General features: G+C 39.6%; 1 protein-coding gene across 1 annotated transcript in view; it reads right to left on the bottom strand.

Annotated features, from left to right (window-relative positions):
• Positions 1 to 14,748, bottom strand: part of Glis3 (GLIS family zinc finger 3) — a 603,766-nt gene that overhangs the window by 270,096 nt on the left and 318,922 nt on the right. The window contains exon 9 of the mRNA XM_033757696.1: positions 14,283 to 14,748. Coding sequence (XP_033613587.1) covers positions 14,283 to 14,748 — 466 coding nt within the window. The remainder of the gene's footprint in view (positions 1 to 14,282) is intronic.

Raw genomic sequence — 14,748 nt, 5'->3', positions numbered from 1 at the left:
AATAAAAAAAAAAAAAAAAAAGGCAGACAAAACTACGCATTGTTGTTGGAATCCTCTCAGCATAATGACCTTGAAGTTATCCGGTCGGTTCCTTGCCACCCTTATAACAGGACAACTCCATACTGTTTCTCAAAGTGTCTGCTTACACAGTTACATTCTGTAGGAATTAATAAATATATATCCTGGCATCAATAGTCTCCAGTTTTAAGATCTCACACCATGACGGTAGCAATCAGTTTCCACGTCCCCCTTGTTTTCTTTCCACCTATCTTCTGGTATGAAAGCATAAACCCAAACATCTCCATGAAAGGCTAACCTGAAACAACCCCTTCAACACTATATTCTTCCTCACAATAGCCCCTGGAAACTCTCTTAGATATTTTAGAGGTGGGGGTCATGGCAACAAAATAAAACAGCACAAATGAGATGCATCACATTTGCTAAAGGGTAATTCACTCCTACTACTATTCATCGCTCTTTTCATCCACATGCAATGGAATCCAGAGCACACGTCTGTCGTCACTCTCCTTTCACTTCCTTCAAAGTAGGTCAGCAGCCAGTCTCACAGCTTTAAGTACTACCGAAACAACAGTGATTCCTCAAATCCTAGTGGCTTCCACTGCTCCCCCTATTTCTAGACCCACCAGTTAAACTGAACGTATACCTGACTCCTCAAACTTTACTCATCCAAAACCAAACTCAGCTTTGTTCGCAAAGCTCCCACAGCTGCCTCTACCTCAGTTGTTACACGTAACTCCCATCCTTCTAGATACACAGGCCAACCTTGGAGTCACCCTGACACATTTCATAAGACATTCCTTAGAGTCTCCCACTCCCTATAACCATACGTTTACATGGCCAGAATACAACTGTTTAATCCCAATTTCTACTGCAGGACACAAGTAGGAAGACCAGATAGAAACCTACGCCAATGATCTCAGTCCTAAAAATTTGGTCTGCCTACTTCTACTTTCTTTTTTCTCTCAAACTACTCTCCACACGGCACTTAAGAGACTCTATTAAAACGTAAGTTAGAGTCTATCATTTTTCCCCTCAAGATCATCCTTTCAGTGACCTACAGGGCCCTAAGTCATTCAGCCCCCACTTTTTCCCTTCACTTCGTCTTTCTCATTTTTGTTTACTCCACTCCAGCCACTCCAGATTCCTAGATACTGCTAAAACACACCAAGGGTGTTGACCTCTCCTCAAGGCCACTGCACCTGCTATTCTCTCTGTCTGGAACTTTCTTCCCTCACATAGCTACATTATCAGCTTTCAATAGAATCTGTGCTGTCCACTGCTGTATCTCCAGAGCCTAGAAAAGTGACAAGCATGAGACAGTTGCTCAATGAATAGATGAAAGAGTGAAACAGAGAAAATCATCACAGACATTGCTTTCCATTTGGCACCTGAAGGCCACTTTTAGAGACTACAGATAGCATGTATGTCTACAATTAGGTGAGCAACCCTGCACTGAGATGTAAACGTGAACTAAATGTTTAAACATCTAAAAAAAAAATTTTTTGTTGGTACTGGTGATTGAACTTGGGACCTTGCACGTGCAAAGCAGGGGACTGAACCACTGAGCTTAATCCTGGCTAAGCTAGAATATTTTAAAGTGAAGCAATTACACAAATAAGCTTACAGTTGCTTCTACATTTTATCAGTTTTCTTTTATCTCCATTTCTCTTTTGAATTTTATATAACACCTATCTTAGTGAAAATGAAGGAAGATACAGAGCAAGATGAGTTTGAGATGGTCAGTAAATTTTTTTTCAGAAATGAATGAATTCTGTATTTAAGAGTTTGAAATTGTCCCCTGTTGCAGACACCTTCAATTAAGTCTATTCTAATCTCAGCTAAGTGAGAATCCAACTTCAAAATTTCACTCCCAGGCACAGCTGTTTGACAAGTGCAGCAGGAGCCTGTCAAGACACTTGGCAGCATCATTCCTTTGGAACACAATGGATTTTTTTTTTGGCAACCCCTATTACTCACTGATGGTAATTAGCAAGCCAATCTTTGGAGGAAATGTACAATCAGGCAACTAAAAATGCCTTTTATGGAACTCCTCCTTGAAAATAAATCGTTGACACTAGAAATGGTCGATATGTACTCTTAATTTTGAACTAAATTGCCCATTGATTCACCAAGATCTATTTTCCTGACCCTGCTGTCTGGCGAAATTCATTTTTTCTGTAGTTCTCTATTCAAGAAGAGTGACAGTGATACATTTGTTGATTTTGATTTACTACCTCAATAGAGTAAGCAATTAGAGTGATTTCTCCATTATTTGCTCAGATTATACAGCTCCTTCCTTGACTGGTTCCATCATAAAGGCTCATTCTACTGGCACAACACAAAATCAGGGTCACTGTCTAAATCTGGCCTTCCAGACACACACAATGGAACAGGATCAGTGTGACCCAGACAGCCAGCGAAGCTGGAGTCCTCACCAGCAGTGGTCAATGCACTTTGATGTTGAAGGAAATACTTGATACAAGGAGGGACAACTAGAGACAATTACAATCAATTCAGTCCTTATCTCGAGGACCCGAATACTCTCTCCCTCAATTTATGATGCAGCCTGGAGTGTTCACAAACAAACAGTGCTGTCCTATTGTTACATCTTTGCATCGACTTGTATCCCAGCACAACTCACACCAACACCTTCAACAAGTTTCGACAAGTGCAGCTGAATCACTTGAGATGGGCCAAAAGGTCAGGGCCCTGAAACTTTGTCAGTGTGATTATCTAAAGCCACTGGAAAGCACTCCATGCATTTCAGAGAGCAGGTAGGCTTTCCACTACACAAAAGCAGCTTTGTTTCTGAATATGTGATGCCTGTTAATTAGAATCAATGATTTTTTTTATTGTCGCTTCTGATAAGCTTGTTTGCCTAGCTTCATTTTCCTAAAACACTTTAAACGTTTCTAGGAAGGGTGAGTGTCGGCAGAACACTGAGATAGGCCTTGAACTAGGGCTGTGGTATTGCATGGTGTTTACAATTTGTCATCCTTGGGGGTAATTTTGAAAGCTTAAACACACTAAAGGACATAATATAAAGAGCAGGGCAATTTCATTTTGTTTGAATATATTTATGGAAATGGACCAAAAGTGTCCATAGAGGCACATTGTCATTTTTTCCTTGAGTGTGTGCCAGTTCCTGACCAAAAGCAAGCATTCAGAGAATAGAAGAGCATTTACAACCACACTGCGTGTATCAAATACACTACTTTATGAACAGACAGGGAATATTATGTTTCAGGGTATTAGTAAAATAGCCTTTCACACCAAATTTCTGTGCACAATGGTGGATCTTTTGGTGATTCATTTATGACCTAGCCCTTGATAATGAGAAGACCTTCCTTAAGGGTAAGTGCCTGTGGGACATAAGGACGCTGTGCATCCCTACTGACTTAGATGTCTGAGCAGTGGGGAGTTATGTACCAAGAACCCATAAATTGGACATGGTGGGAAAAACTGAGTAATCCACTTGAGATAAGGAGAGTTTCTTTAGCAGTGGTGACTGTATGGCAATGGAATCCTTGGAGAGTGAATAAGAAAAATGATTGGGCTCGGAAAGATTCAGTAAGGTGAAAAGCAAGTTATGGGAGCCAAAACACTGATAAGAAAAAAAGAAATGGCCTTTAACAAAACCAATTTGCTAAGACAGGGTCATAATCATGAAAAGTTCAAAGACTAAGACTGCAATGTTTCTTCTTTCAAGAGGACGTTAAAAAATCTGGATAAATCAAAGGTAAAACAAGGGACACATCTAGTTTCCTGGGAATACATCACACTCTGTTCATCAATACTCAGTGTTTAAGTTTCTTCCCAAGCACTCAGGAGGCCACACTTCCCAGGCTCCTTTGTGGTCAACTGGGGTCCTGTGACTTGGTTCTGCCCAATGGCATGCAGGGAAACAGTGAAGTGTTATCTTCTAGAGCTGGATCCTCAAAACTTCTCAAAACACTTCTTTCACCCTGGAGTCAGAATGCTGAGCCATTTGACTGAAGGACCCCTCGTTACTATATGAATTCAAACAGCCATAATAGAGCATGAACAAGAAATAAACCTTTGTCATACCACACCAGAGATATGAGGCTGTCTTTAGAGAGGCTAGATTATCTTAATATATTCCGATAATGCTCTCCTCGCAGTATTTGCCTCTTCACATATCATATGACTGCATATGATATTATATTCTTAAGCAGAGTAATCTCAGAGACCCTCAAGAGCAACGGAAAAACTCGATTTACTTCAGGTCAGTAGAATACACGTTACCTAAGGGGGGGCATCATTTTCGGAGGGAAACTGTTCTCTTCTTTCCTATAAATTAAAATTTTTATTTTTAATATAAAAACTTTCAAATATGTACACAAATAGAATAATGAACCTCCAAATATCTACCACCTAGCTCCAAGAGACGGAAGGAGGGGGAGGAAGGAGGGAAGCAGATAAAAAGGGTTAGGATGTGTTTGTTATATGTATGTGCCAACTCTCTACAATGAATGTGATCATTATGTACTACAAGCGTATTAATAAAAAATAAATGAAATTAAACAATGCCTAATTGACAAAGAAAGAATGTCTGCATGTTTGTGCTCATACATGTATATTTGAGGTCTCTCTATGTTCAACATTGAGCCAGGTGCCATGGGTAGGTCTCAAATGCAAATATTAAAAGATCTTTGAGTATGCAGCAGAAAGAGCAGAGTTCTTTTGGTCTAAAGGAGAAGTTTAATACTTTCCTAGTCAAAATGTAGCTCCCCCGGAGGGGCCAGCACTTGTGATCTTTTTTTAGCCATTCACCTTGTGTGTGTGTGTGTGTGTGTGTGTGTGTACTTCTCTTTCCCAAAGTTATTTCTCAAAAACAATCTTCAAAGAGGCAGACAGGAAAACTAAGAAAGCAGACAAGAAGTCCTAAAGGCAGCATGAGATACTGAGAGAAGTCAAAACTAATGAAATGGGAGATTGGAAGACAAATTCCTGTTTCAGAATTTTTGTAAGAGTGAATCCTTCATTTTCCCTTAATTACAACTGTTCGTTAAAGCCCAAATCCATCCTCTGGGCTAACAAAGCATTGTCTGATCTTTTCTGCACAAGTTTCACACTAGAAATTGTGACTGGGAATGGGGGAAAAGGGTGGCAAAAGACAGTTTGTCAGTGGCAATATTTCTCTTGAAGGACATACTCAACAGGCCCAGTACTCAGTGCTTGAATACAAAAGCACTGTCAACCCAACATTGTAAGGCACAGAAAAGAAACTTTTCTGAAGAGACAAGCCTGAAACTCTGCCTCATAAATTTTAAGAGTTAAGGATGCAGGATCTGGGAATACTCTGAATGCCTGTATATGGACGGGGCTCTAAGCTGGGCTGTCCAGTCACACAGGCAGATGACCTAACTCGGGGAGAAAAAACTCTGATGAGGTTAGTATTATCACAGCAGGGTGATCAAGTTGCACAAGGTACATCTACTCTCACCTGGCCTTCCCCTGTGCAGACAGGCATGCGACCCTCTGCATGGGATGCAATCTCTAGGAATAGCCACCAGTCTGACGAGAATCTAGTTCATTTTCTTTCTTTCAAACATCTTAAACATTTAGCTCTGTTCACTATTAATTAGTGAGCAGGAAAAAAAATTCTGAAGTAAATCTCAGCAGTGGAGAAAAAAATGCTTGAGAGGACTGACAAGCTCAGCATGAAGAGCACCAGTCCAAACCTCTGTTTAACAGTACTTCAGTCTCTTTACAGATTATAAAGGGAAATATTTAGCTAATGGAAAGCTACTCATACACAGGATAATGTATGTGGCCTCTGGCCATCTTAATCATTCTACATAATGGATCAAATAGTTTTGGTCTCCATTGTTTTCTTTTTAATTTTTTTTTTAAGTTTTTTACTTTAAAGTTCATAGCAGAAAATGCTTTTATGCCTGTCTTCATTTGTGTGTTCCTTCGGCTAATCCCCTGGCATAAGAAAAATTAGTGTTTTACAGGATAGCTTCCAACAGACATATTTTAATAAAGAATTAAACTGTGAACTTTACGAGATACAGGGGCTGTTTTGAGGGAGTCAAAGTTTGATTTCACATGCACTATACACAGTACTTGCTACCTCCTCACTTTTTCATTAACTAGATTTTCTTATTAACTACGTTGGTAATTCTTCCAAATTTTAGTAACATCACCCCTATGTGATAGCAGAATACTTTCATTTGATAGCAGGATCCTTCCAGCCTGGCCACTCCTACCTAGCCATGGCCAAGCTAACTTCTTGCAGATTGCTTCCCCCTCGGGATTTGCATACCCCTGTGCCTCACCTCCAATGGCTTCCCTCCCTTCCCTGCACCCATCAATTACTCTCTTCTTTCAGAATGCCATCACTTCCTCTGAGAAACCTGCTCAATGTCTCACGCATAGTTGGGACTTTCTTCTCATTTTTCCATTAAAACTATTTGCATAGACTTACATCACAGCCACTGCTTTACTCTTTATAGTTCTGCTGCTCCTAGGAGACCGTGAGTTCCTCACAGGAATGTTCCCCATTTATTTCTGTACTCGCAGGCTTTCAGGACAGCAGGTGGTACATGGTTTGCACTCAAGTGATCAAATGAATGAATGAAAATGCACTGGATGGACGCACCAATACCCATGCTCTCTGTGTAAGGTAACAAGGTACTGTACCTTGGTTTTTCCAGTCCTGGTTTAGACTGAAATTCCAGGGAAACAGAACCCTTTTCACTCTCAACAGCATCCCAATTTGCCAGGCACAGTGGTGCACAACTGTAATCTTGGCTACTTAGGAGGCTGCGGCAGGAGGATCCCAAGTTTGAGGCCAGCCTGGGCAACTTAGGAAAACCTTGCTTCAAACCTTTTTAAAAAGGCAGGAGATGCTGTTGATATAACTCAGCATTCCTTGGGTTCAATTTTCAGTACCAAAAGTTAATCTATTAATAAATTAAGTCTTGATTTAAATAATAAATTATACAGTCACCCTAAGTTTTGGAGATTTGGGAATAATTACTTATATGTATTGCTTTTGCCTGCCCAGAACCTCACTATTCAAATTAATCATTTTTTTCAGATTAAAATTCTCCTGAAGAATTAGCTATTCCCCCTACTCACGTCCACACCTATGAAATTAAAAATACTGTGCTTCAAAGCAAGAACACACAGGCTTCATTCCATCTTCTAGTCAAATTCCATATGAGCAATGACACCTACTTAGAATGAGTAGTGTCTGGACATGTGACTTCCCAGGGTTGGAGCAGATGTGAAGTCAGGCCTGGCCTCCTCAGGCTCTGGACTGCCAGCCACACTTCCACTGGCCGGCTTTACAGCATCTATTGTGTAAGGGACAGTCTAGAAGCCTTGACTCAGTAATTTCCGCAGAAACTAACAAACCTGCCTGGAAAAAAAATAAACACCTCTTTTCCAAATCATTCTACCCAGATCTTAAAACAATTCTAAAACTTCATAGAGAATGAGACTACTTCTTTTTCTGGAAATACAACTATGTCTGGACAATCCACACAACCAAATTCTACCTGTACTCAAAAGATGCCAACACAACTACTCAAAGAAGAGATAATTAAGAAATATTCCCAAGGTCACAAAAGACATTTCTAATCAACTGCCAAAGTAATTTCCCACACTAGTCCAATCTGAGAGAACTAGAGAAAATACATTTTTAAACTACATCTGAACAAATCTCAAAGGTGTGACCTATACTCTCCTAATCTGATCATTTATGAAAAGTCTTACATAATTATTTCTAATTCTTAAAATGTTATTTCAGGGCATAAAATTAGAGAAAATCCACAAAACAAAGATGAACTAAAGGGAACATTAACCATCACGTAGTTAATGATTTTGTTTAATGAGGATAAAGCCTCAAATATTTAACCTCTTAGGGTTGCTCTCATTATCTATTATTTTTCATTAATCCTAGAATCACAGGGGAAAGAAACATAAACCACGATTTGCTTTAAAATGTTTGCCCAAATCTGCTAAGAATTTATTTTCAAGAAAAAGTTCATGAAAGATCAGTTCCCCAGGTAAACTGGATTAAATGCCTTCTAAAGGGAAATCAAATTAAACCACTACCAAATGGCAGGTTTCTAAACAGTGTTTCAGGATGTGAAATCCAATTTGACAGATGCCTTATAGACTGTGGTCAATCCCCCATCTGATGAGAATTTCTGTGGTTTTGTTTTTACCTATACTAAGGGATTTGTAATCTGCAGTGATGTGTAGATGTCTACATTATGCTGAACATGTATATACATACATAAATATGATTGTATGTTTTCCTTACGTAAAAAAATCACTGGGAAAAAAATGTTGAGATTTGGCTTTACTTGTTTAAACCATTGAGTTTGCATATAATATTTGACAGAGTGATGCCTTGTGGGATAAAATTTGGAAGCTACACTCTCTCTGATCTTTACCAGATGTTTCACTGGTGGTGTTTCAGCCTCAAGAGACAAAGAGGATATTAATGTTAATTTTATTTATTCAATCACATCAGGCAGATTTGATAAAAGAGAAAATTCAATATTTTGGTAATTTACCAACTCTTCAGAAACATGCATATTAACAAAATTGTGTTGAAGATCATTTTATACTAAAAGCAGAGAAGCTGCACTGGGTTTAGAAGGGAGAACATGCTCTCACCTTTAAAAATGGGAAAGAAATGCAGATTTGTTAGCACCACTTTTAGATCAGGGCAACAAAGAGGTGCCCACCATACATACATGGGTCAGCGCTCATCTCATCCTAACCTTCAACAGCCTACTAATTGCAGAGAAAGAGGTCCCTGCATAGCAGACTGAAACTTTAGAAAACTTCCTCCCAATACTGAGGTCCCTCTCTTACCTACTTTCTTACCTCTGGTCTGAATTTTATTCGAAGGGCACACTAAATTGCTCTAATCATTGTCAGGGCACTGATAATAACGAAAAGGTACTTTCTACTAAACCTCTATATACTTTAAATGAAACGACAAAGTAGACTTTTATCTAAAGCTCAAGGTCAGAACTTGGAAGTTTGTAAAGTATGTCCTGGTTCTCAGCCTTGCCAGGTCCCTTAGAATCCCCTGGGGAGCTGTAACCCAGCCCAGTAACTGCAAGCTATGGGGGAGATCCCAGTATAGGACTTTGCAAAACTCTCCAGGTAAGCAGAATCACAGCCAAGTTAAGATCAGTGCCGTAGAGATTTTAAGTGGAGAACAGCTGAACAATTTCATAGTCTTGGAAAAAATCAGTTTCTCTAGGCTTTATTCTCATCTGGAAACAGTATGTGCAAAATGGAGTTGTAATGTTATTTTAATTGATTTTCTTTTACTCTATAGGTAAAAACAGAGTTATAAAACATTTCAAACAGAAAGCAAAGTATCTAAAATACTGTAACACATACATATAACCATCTATATTATCATCACCAATTTACAAAGAAACTAATATTTCCTATATTTTTTCTGTTCTCTCTCCTTGGAAAGAAGATAAAATTCCCACATCATCTTCTTCCTTTCCTCTCTAGAAATATTACTCTCCTACGGCTATTGGTTACCCTGACCACACAGTTTTATATTTTAACCACATAACAATTTACTTATAGCATTTATATAATACTTCTGTGTAAGTGTATATAAGTTATATTAAAATGTATAAATCCTCTTACTTATCAGGTGTTCATTCAATACTTTCTATATTTCTTTTTACCCCTGCTAATATATTTGTGAATTTCATTAATTTTACTTTCCTTTTTATTATTTCAATAAGAATAACCAAGTTTATTAATTTATCTTATTTGTGAATAGGTAAGTAATTTATACTTTTTAAAGAACACAAACTCTTTCCTCAGATTCCTGCCACCATATTGCCAGTCTCCCGCAAAGACACCTTCATTGTTATGTTCATCTTTCGCCTAACTAGGTATCCCCAGTTCTTCTCCAAAATGCTTATATCAATGCACTCTCCCTAGCAATATAAACATAGTCCCTCTCCTCCATACCCTTATCAATATTTGGTACTATGAGGTTTTACTCATTTTGTCAACATGAGGGCTGTGTAGTGTTAACTAACAATCGTGGTTAAATGATATTTTTCTAAGGTCCCTTCTGGTCATGTAACTAGCCATCACAACAATGCCAAGCCCTATCAAAATAACAAAATAAAGGAAGTGGGGGGAAAAAGCCTTCACAATTTACAACGAGTTTAGTTTTCCTTTAAAAAATCTACATGGTTAAAGCTGGCCCCATGAACCCATATATCAGGCCATAAAAGAAGAAAGGGGACATAGCCCCAGTTCTCAGTTTATTTTCCTGTGTTTGTAATTCAATGTTACTTAAAAAGCAAACTGCCTCACACTGAAGCCAAGGAAAATACAGTACTCTGGATTTTGCCAGACAACATGCCTGTGGAGAAATGAGTCAAGTCATACAAAACTCAAAACTGTCTTTGGTTGGTAACATTTTCATGAAAATCTGTGGGTGGGTAGAAGTTTTCAAAATTTTCTTTTTGCTATTGGATAAAATTCATCCAGGAAAAACAAGCAAAATTTAAGTGGCAACCCACATTTCCCTAATTCCCTTATTAGCACTCCCTCACCTCCCAGCACAGCCACTTTTGATTGAGCACCAAGGGACGCCACATCATTTCTGATCCTCAGTGTGCCCTCATCAGACAGGCTTCCTTCACACAGGACTGAGAGTGAACCTGATCTCATTCAGAGCAGGCCTTATAGGAAACTACCAGGCAGTGCACACCTCTCAATTTAATGGCTGAAAAAAAAAAATGCAGTACAAACACTTTGCTTACACTCTGTGGAACCATTACTAAAGATACTGTTAGAGATGGTTAGTGGTTTTTTTTTTCTAGTTTTTGGTTACACTTTTATTTTGTCCTCTTTGGAAAATGAAATGGAGATTTGCAAAAGACAGATTTTGAGTCTTCATGACTTGCTCTGACTTGAGAATCTGGAACCTTATCATCTCAGAAAAATTTAAGCAGAATTCCATATAGTTATACCTGGCAATGCTCAAGATTTACCAAGGCTAAGGAATGGTTTAAGCTCAGGAAGTTTAAAATAGAATGATTTGGCACCTAGGAATTGCTTCAGGTAATAGACTGCAATGAATAAACCTAGGTATTTTTAAAATGTAACATTGCCATATCCCGGTTTCTGATTTAGCCAGCCTGCCTATCTGTCTGATGAGGCCTTTACTTCTCAAGGCTTTTGCCACTGACTCAGAATCCCTTGGCCACAGTGCCACATCTACAAAGAGAGTGATTGCTTTGGCTTTCTGAAGAAGAATTATGAATGAGACCTACAGAAAGATAGGGTCACTAAGAAGAGAAAAGAAAAAGAATCCATCCTCTTCTTCCAGCAACTGGAGCAAATAATACACAATTCAGCTCTGGTTATGCCACCTATAATCCTTAGTAATCTGAAGCCCAGGACTCTGGGGGTAAGGCTGGGGAGTCATGATCAGAGATTCCAAAATTGCATTCTCCCGTGCCAAAAAAGAAACTCAGCACCAAGGAAAGACACCAGTGACAACCTCTTAGTGCGAGCAGGCTATATAGCCCTGGCTCACACCCTCCTCTTACCGTAACTTCCAGAAGTGCTTTGTACTACTTGTAGTCATGGTACCAAACACAAAGGGGTCATAGTTCCTTTCTTGGATCAATAGGCCAAATGACTGAAATGATGACTAATCCTATCACACACAGAAATTAACAGCAGTTGAATATACATAAAACGCAAATGGTTCTTAATATGTCAATTGTTCCTACTCTTTGCAGCATATAACACAGTCACAAAAACCCCCAAAAATCACTTGTCTAAGAGGAGAATATGGCTAGTTTACTTCACAGGGAACTTTACTTTTGAATCAGCTACCTTCAGATTTTAAAACAGTTAAACATTTCAGTGGTAAAAGTTCTTTGTTTCTGGACTACAAGAATATAAAGATTCATTTTTGCAAAAGGCAGAAAAATGCATTTTTTAAAGTATGAAGCCACTTTAAGCACATCTTCTATCTATACTCTACAACTTGAGAGAACAACGAAACGTTCACAAAACAATTATTTGCTGCCAGTTGGCTATTACCCTACCAATCAAGTAGATGACATGAGCGATATAATGGTCTTCAGAAGACAGAGGTCCAGAATAATGTTTATATGAAAATGAATGTCTTCCTGCTAAAATTACACAGTCCTGAGACGAGTCACAGTATTAGTTGGCTCCTAAGAAACCCTGCTTTGAATAATACATTTGCACCATAACATGTGATTTGCTATTATAGATTAGCAATCTGAATTTTTGCAAAACATTTCGTCTTTAAGTAGGGAGTAGGCAGATTAGGAGAGAAAAATTACTTTCTGTACCCACCTTGAACAACACAATGAAGATCTATGCAGAGGTCTGCAAACATTCACCCCAAACTTATACTCAGTCATCTCTATTTTTAATACACATTATGTACCTTTGCAAAAGTCAACTTTATGAAGTTATGTATCTTTGAAAAGTCTGGTAGTAGTGAGGAAATGGGGGAATCATACTGCATAAAAATTAATTTTTCAAACCAAAAATAATTTTTTTGGTAATTCAAGCCTTTATGTTTGTTTCAATAAAACCAAATCCAGTAAACTATTTTCAGCCAGGATTAGTCAGAACTGAAAGGTTGGGCTGTTTTCCTTCAGAGACTGAATCTTTCTTCCTCCAATAGGCTGGTGTGTTCCAAAGAGAGTAAATGGAATTGCCTTCAACTGCTTGTCTCTTTCTGGCATTTTTAATGCAAGAACTCCACTGACAAGTAAGGTTTTGCCTCCTGAAATGTAATTATTCTTTTCACTCATAGAACCTGGCATTCTCACAATGTATTAGTTTCAGGTTTTCCTTAAGAAAAACATCACAATATAGAACATAATGTAACTACCAAAAAAAATGCAATTTTGTTCCACCAGAAATTCTTAAAACTCCCTTACAAAATGCCTACTGGACAGTGAAAAAGTGCTTCTAATATTGCATTACAGATATCAGCTGTTTGGTTTGCTTTTTTTTTAACATGAACCAGAGAGCTTGGCCAATCTACAATCAAACATAAACATGGTCCAGCTTCTTCAGAATATGATATACTACAGAAAAAAGGGACTCCAGTTTGGGCTCATAGCCCAAATAAGTTCCTTTTTGGAGTGATTTAGATATTTCACATATTTAAGAAGATCCAGCATTCTCAATATCTAGGGACTATATAGAATTCTTAGATTTTAACACTAAATAAATATTCCCGTCCATCTACACTAATATAAAACACACGTTCTTCTTTTCCCAAGCATTAAGTAGGCTGTCTGAGATGGAGCAAGGCCATCCCCATGATGCCAAAGGTGATGTCTTGCTTGTAAACACTGGGAGTTTCTGTAAGGTGTGAAATTGTTATGAAATCATTTAAGAATCACATTATTCAAAAATAGTGAATTTTTCCAAGAAAAAGATAGTGTTCCAGGACTGATGTTGAGAAAGAAAGAAGGAGATAGAGATACCAGGCCCACTCCTTTGGAGACCAAAGACACATTCTCTTCTATCTCTTTACACCTTCCCATAAAATTCCCTCTCCTTAAAATGAGGTGAGAGCCAGGGCGGTTCTGCTCCTGTGCTGGTCTCTGCTGTTTTCACACTGACTACAAATCATTACCTAGTCGCCAATCAGAGAAGGTATGGTGTGCAGGCGAGCAGTGCCCACAGCAACATTTTTACTAGTCAGGTTGCTAAGTGGTGAGTTCCTCTCCTAAATATCCAAACCACCCCTCACCCAATCCCAGTTCTTACCCAGTTATTTCAAGGAAAGAAGACTCTGTATTTGCTTTGGAAAAGTGCTAAAGCATGGTGGCGGTGCAATGCGTGTCCCTCTGTTCTTGCATATCCTGCACATTAAGGCAACTCCAAGTTTGTGCCCAGCAGGCATTTGTCACTGCACATGCATGCTCGTGCGCATGTGTAAGTGCATACCGGATTGGCTACTCCTATTGTGATGGATCTCCTGCCTTTGCAGAAGAGAAACTAGAAATGCAGAGAAACCAGCCACTAACAATCACTAATGCAACCTTCTCCTTCCTCAAACCGCAGACATGTCCAATCTCAGGGACGCCTTAACATGAAAACTCCACAAAGAACCCGTCCCGACCTGTGTGCCAAGTTTGAAAAATAGATGCATGAAAAAGGCAAGCGGGCCGGGCCTTCAACAAAGGTGGCCAATGGTTTCAGAAACTCACCGTACACTTGTTGGGCTTCTCCCCGGAGTGGACTCTCATGTGGATCAGCAGTTTATAGCGGGCGTTGAAGGGTTTGTACCTTCGAGGACAGCCAGCCCAGAAGCACGTGAAGTCTTCCCCTTTACGCTGGTCTATGTGCACCTTCTCGATGTGCCGCACAAGCTCCTCCTGCTGGTCATACAAGGCGCTGCAGTCTATCCAACGACAGCAGTGCTTTCCCCCGTCGTCCATCTCCCCGTCTTCATCCATGGTGGCCTGAGACAGGGCCAGGGGCTGGGCATGGGCCACGAGCTCTGGGTGATGAAGGCGTGGGTGGGCGTGGTAGGGGGGTGGGGGGCCTTGGGGCTGTGGCAGAGGAGGAAGAGGGGGCGCGGAGGCCAGGTCCAGAGCGCTGTCCGGGAACTCCTCTAGGCGCTCAGTCTTGAGCAGGCCGCTCGGCTGGCCATCGGGCCCCGGAAGCCCGTGC

Source organism: Fukomys damarensis, unplaced genomic scaffold (genome assembly GCF_012274545.1).
Source record: "Fukomys damarensis isolate Sample0158 unplaced genomic scaffold, DMR_v1.0_HiC HiC_scaffold_31, whole genome shotgun sequence".
NCBI lineage: Eukaryota > Metazoa > Chordata > Mammalia > Rodentia > Bathyergidae > Fukomys > Fukomys damarensis.
The sequence above is the reverse complement of the archived record's forward strand: the minus strand, read 5'-3'. Positions and strand labels throughout refer to the sequence as shown.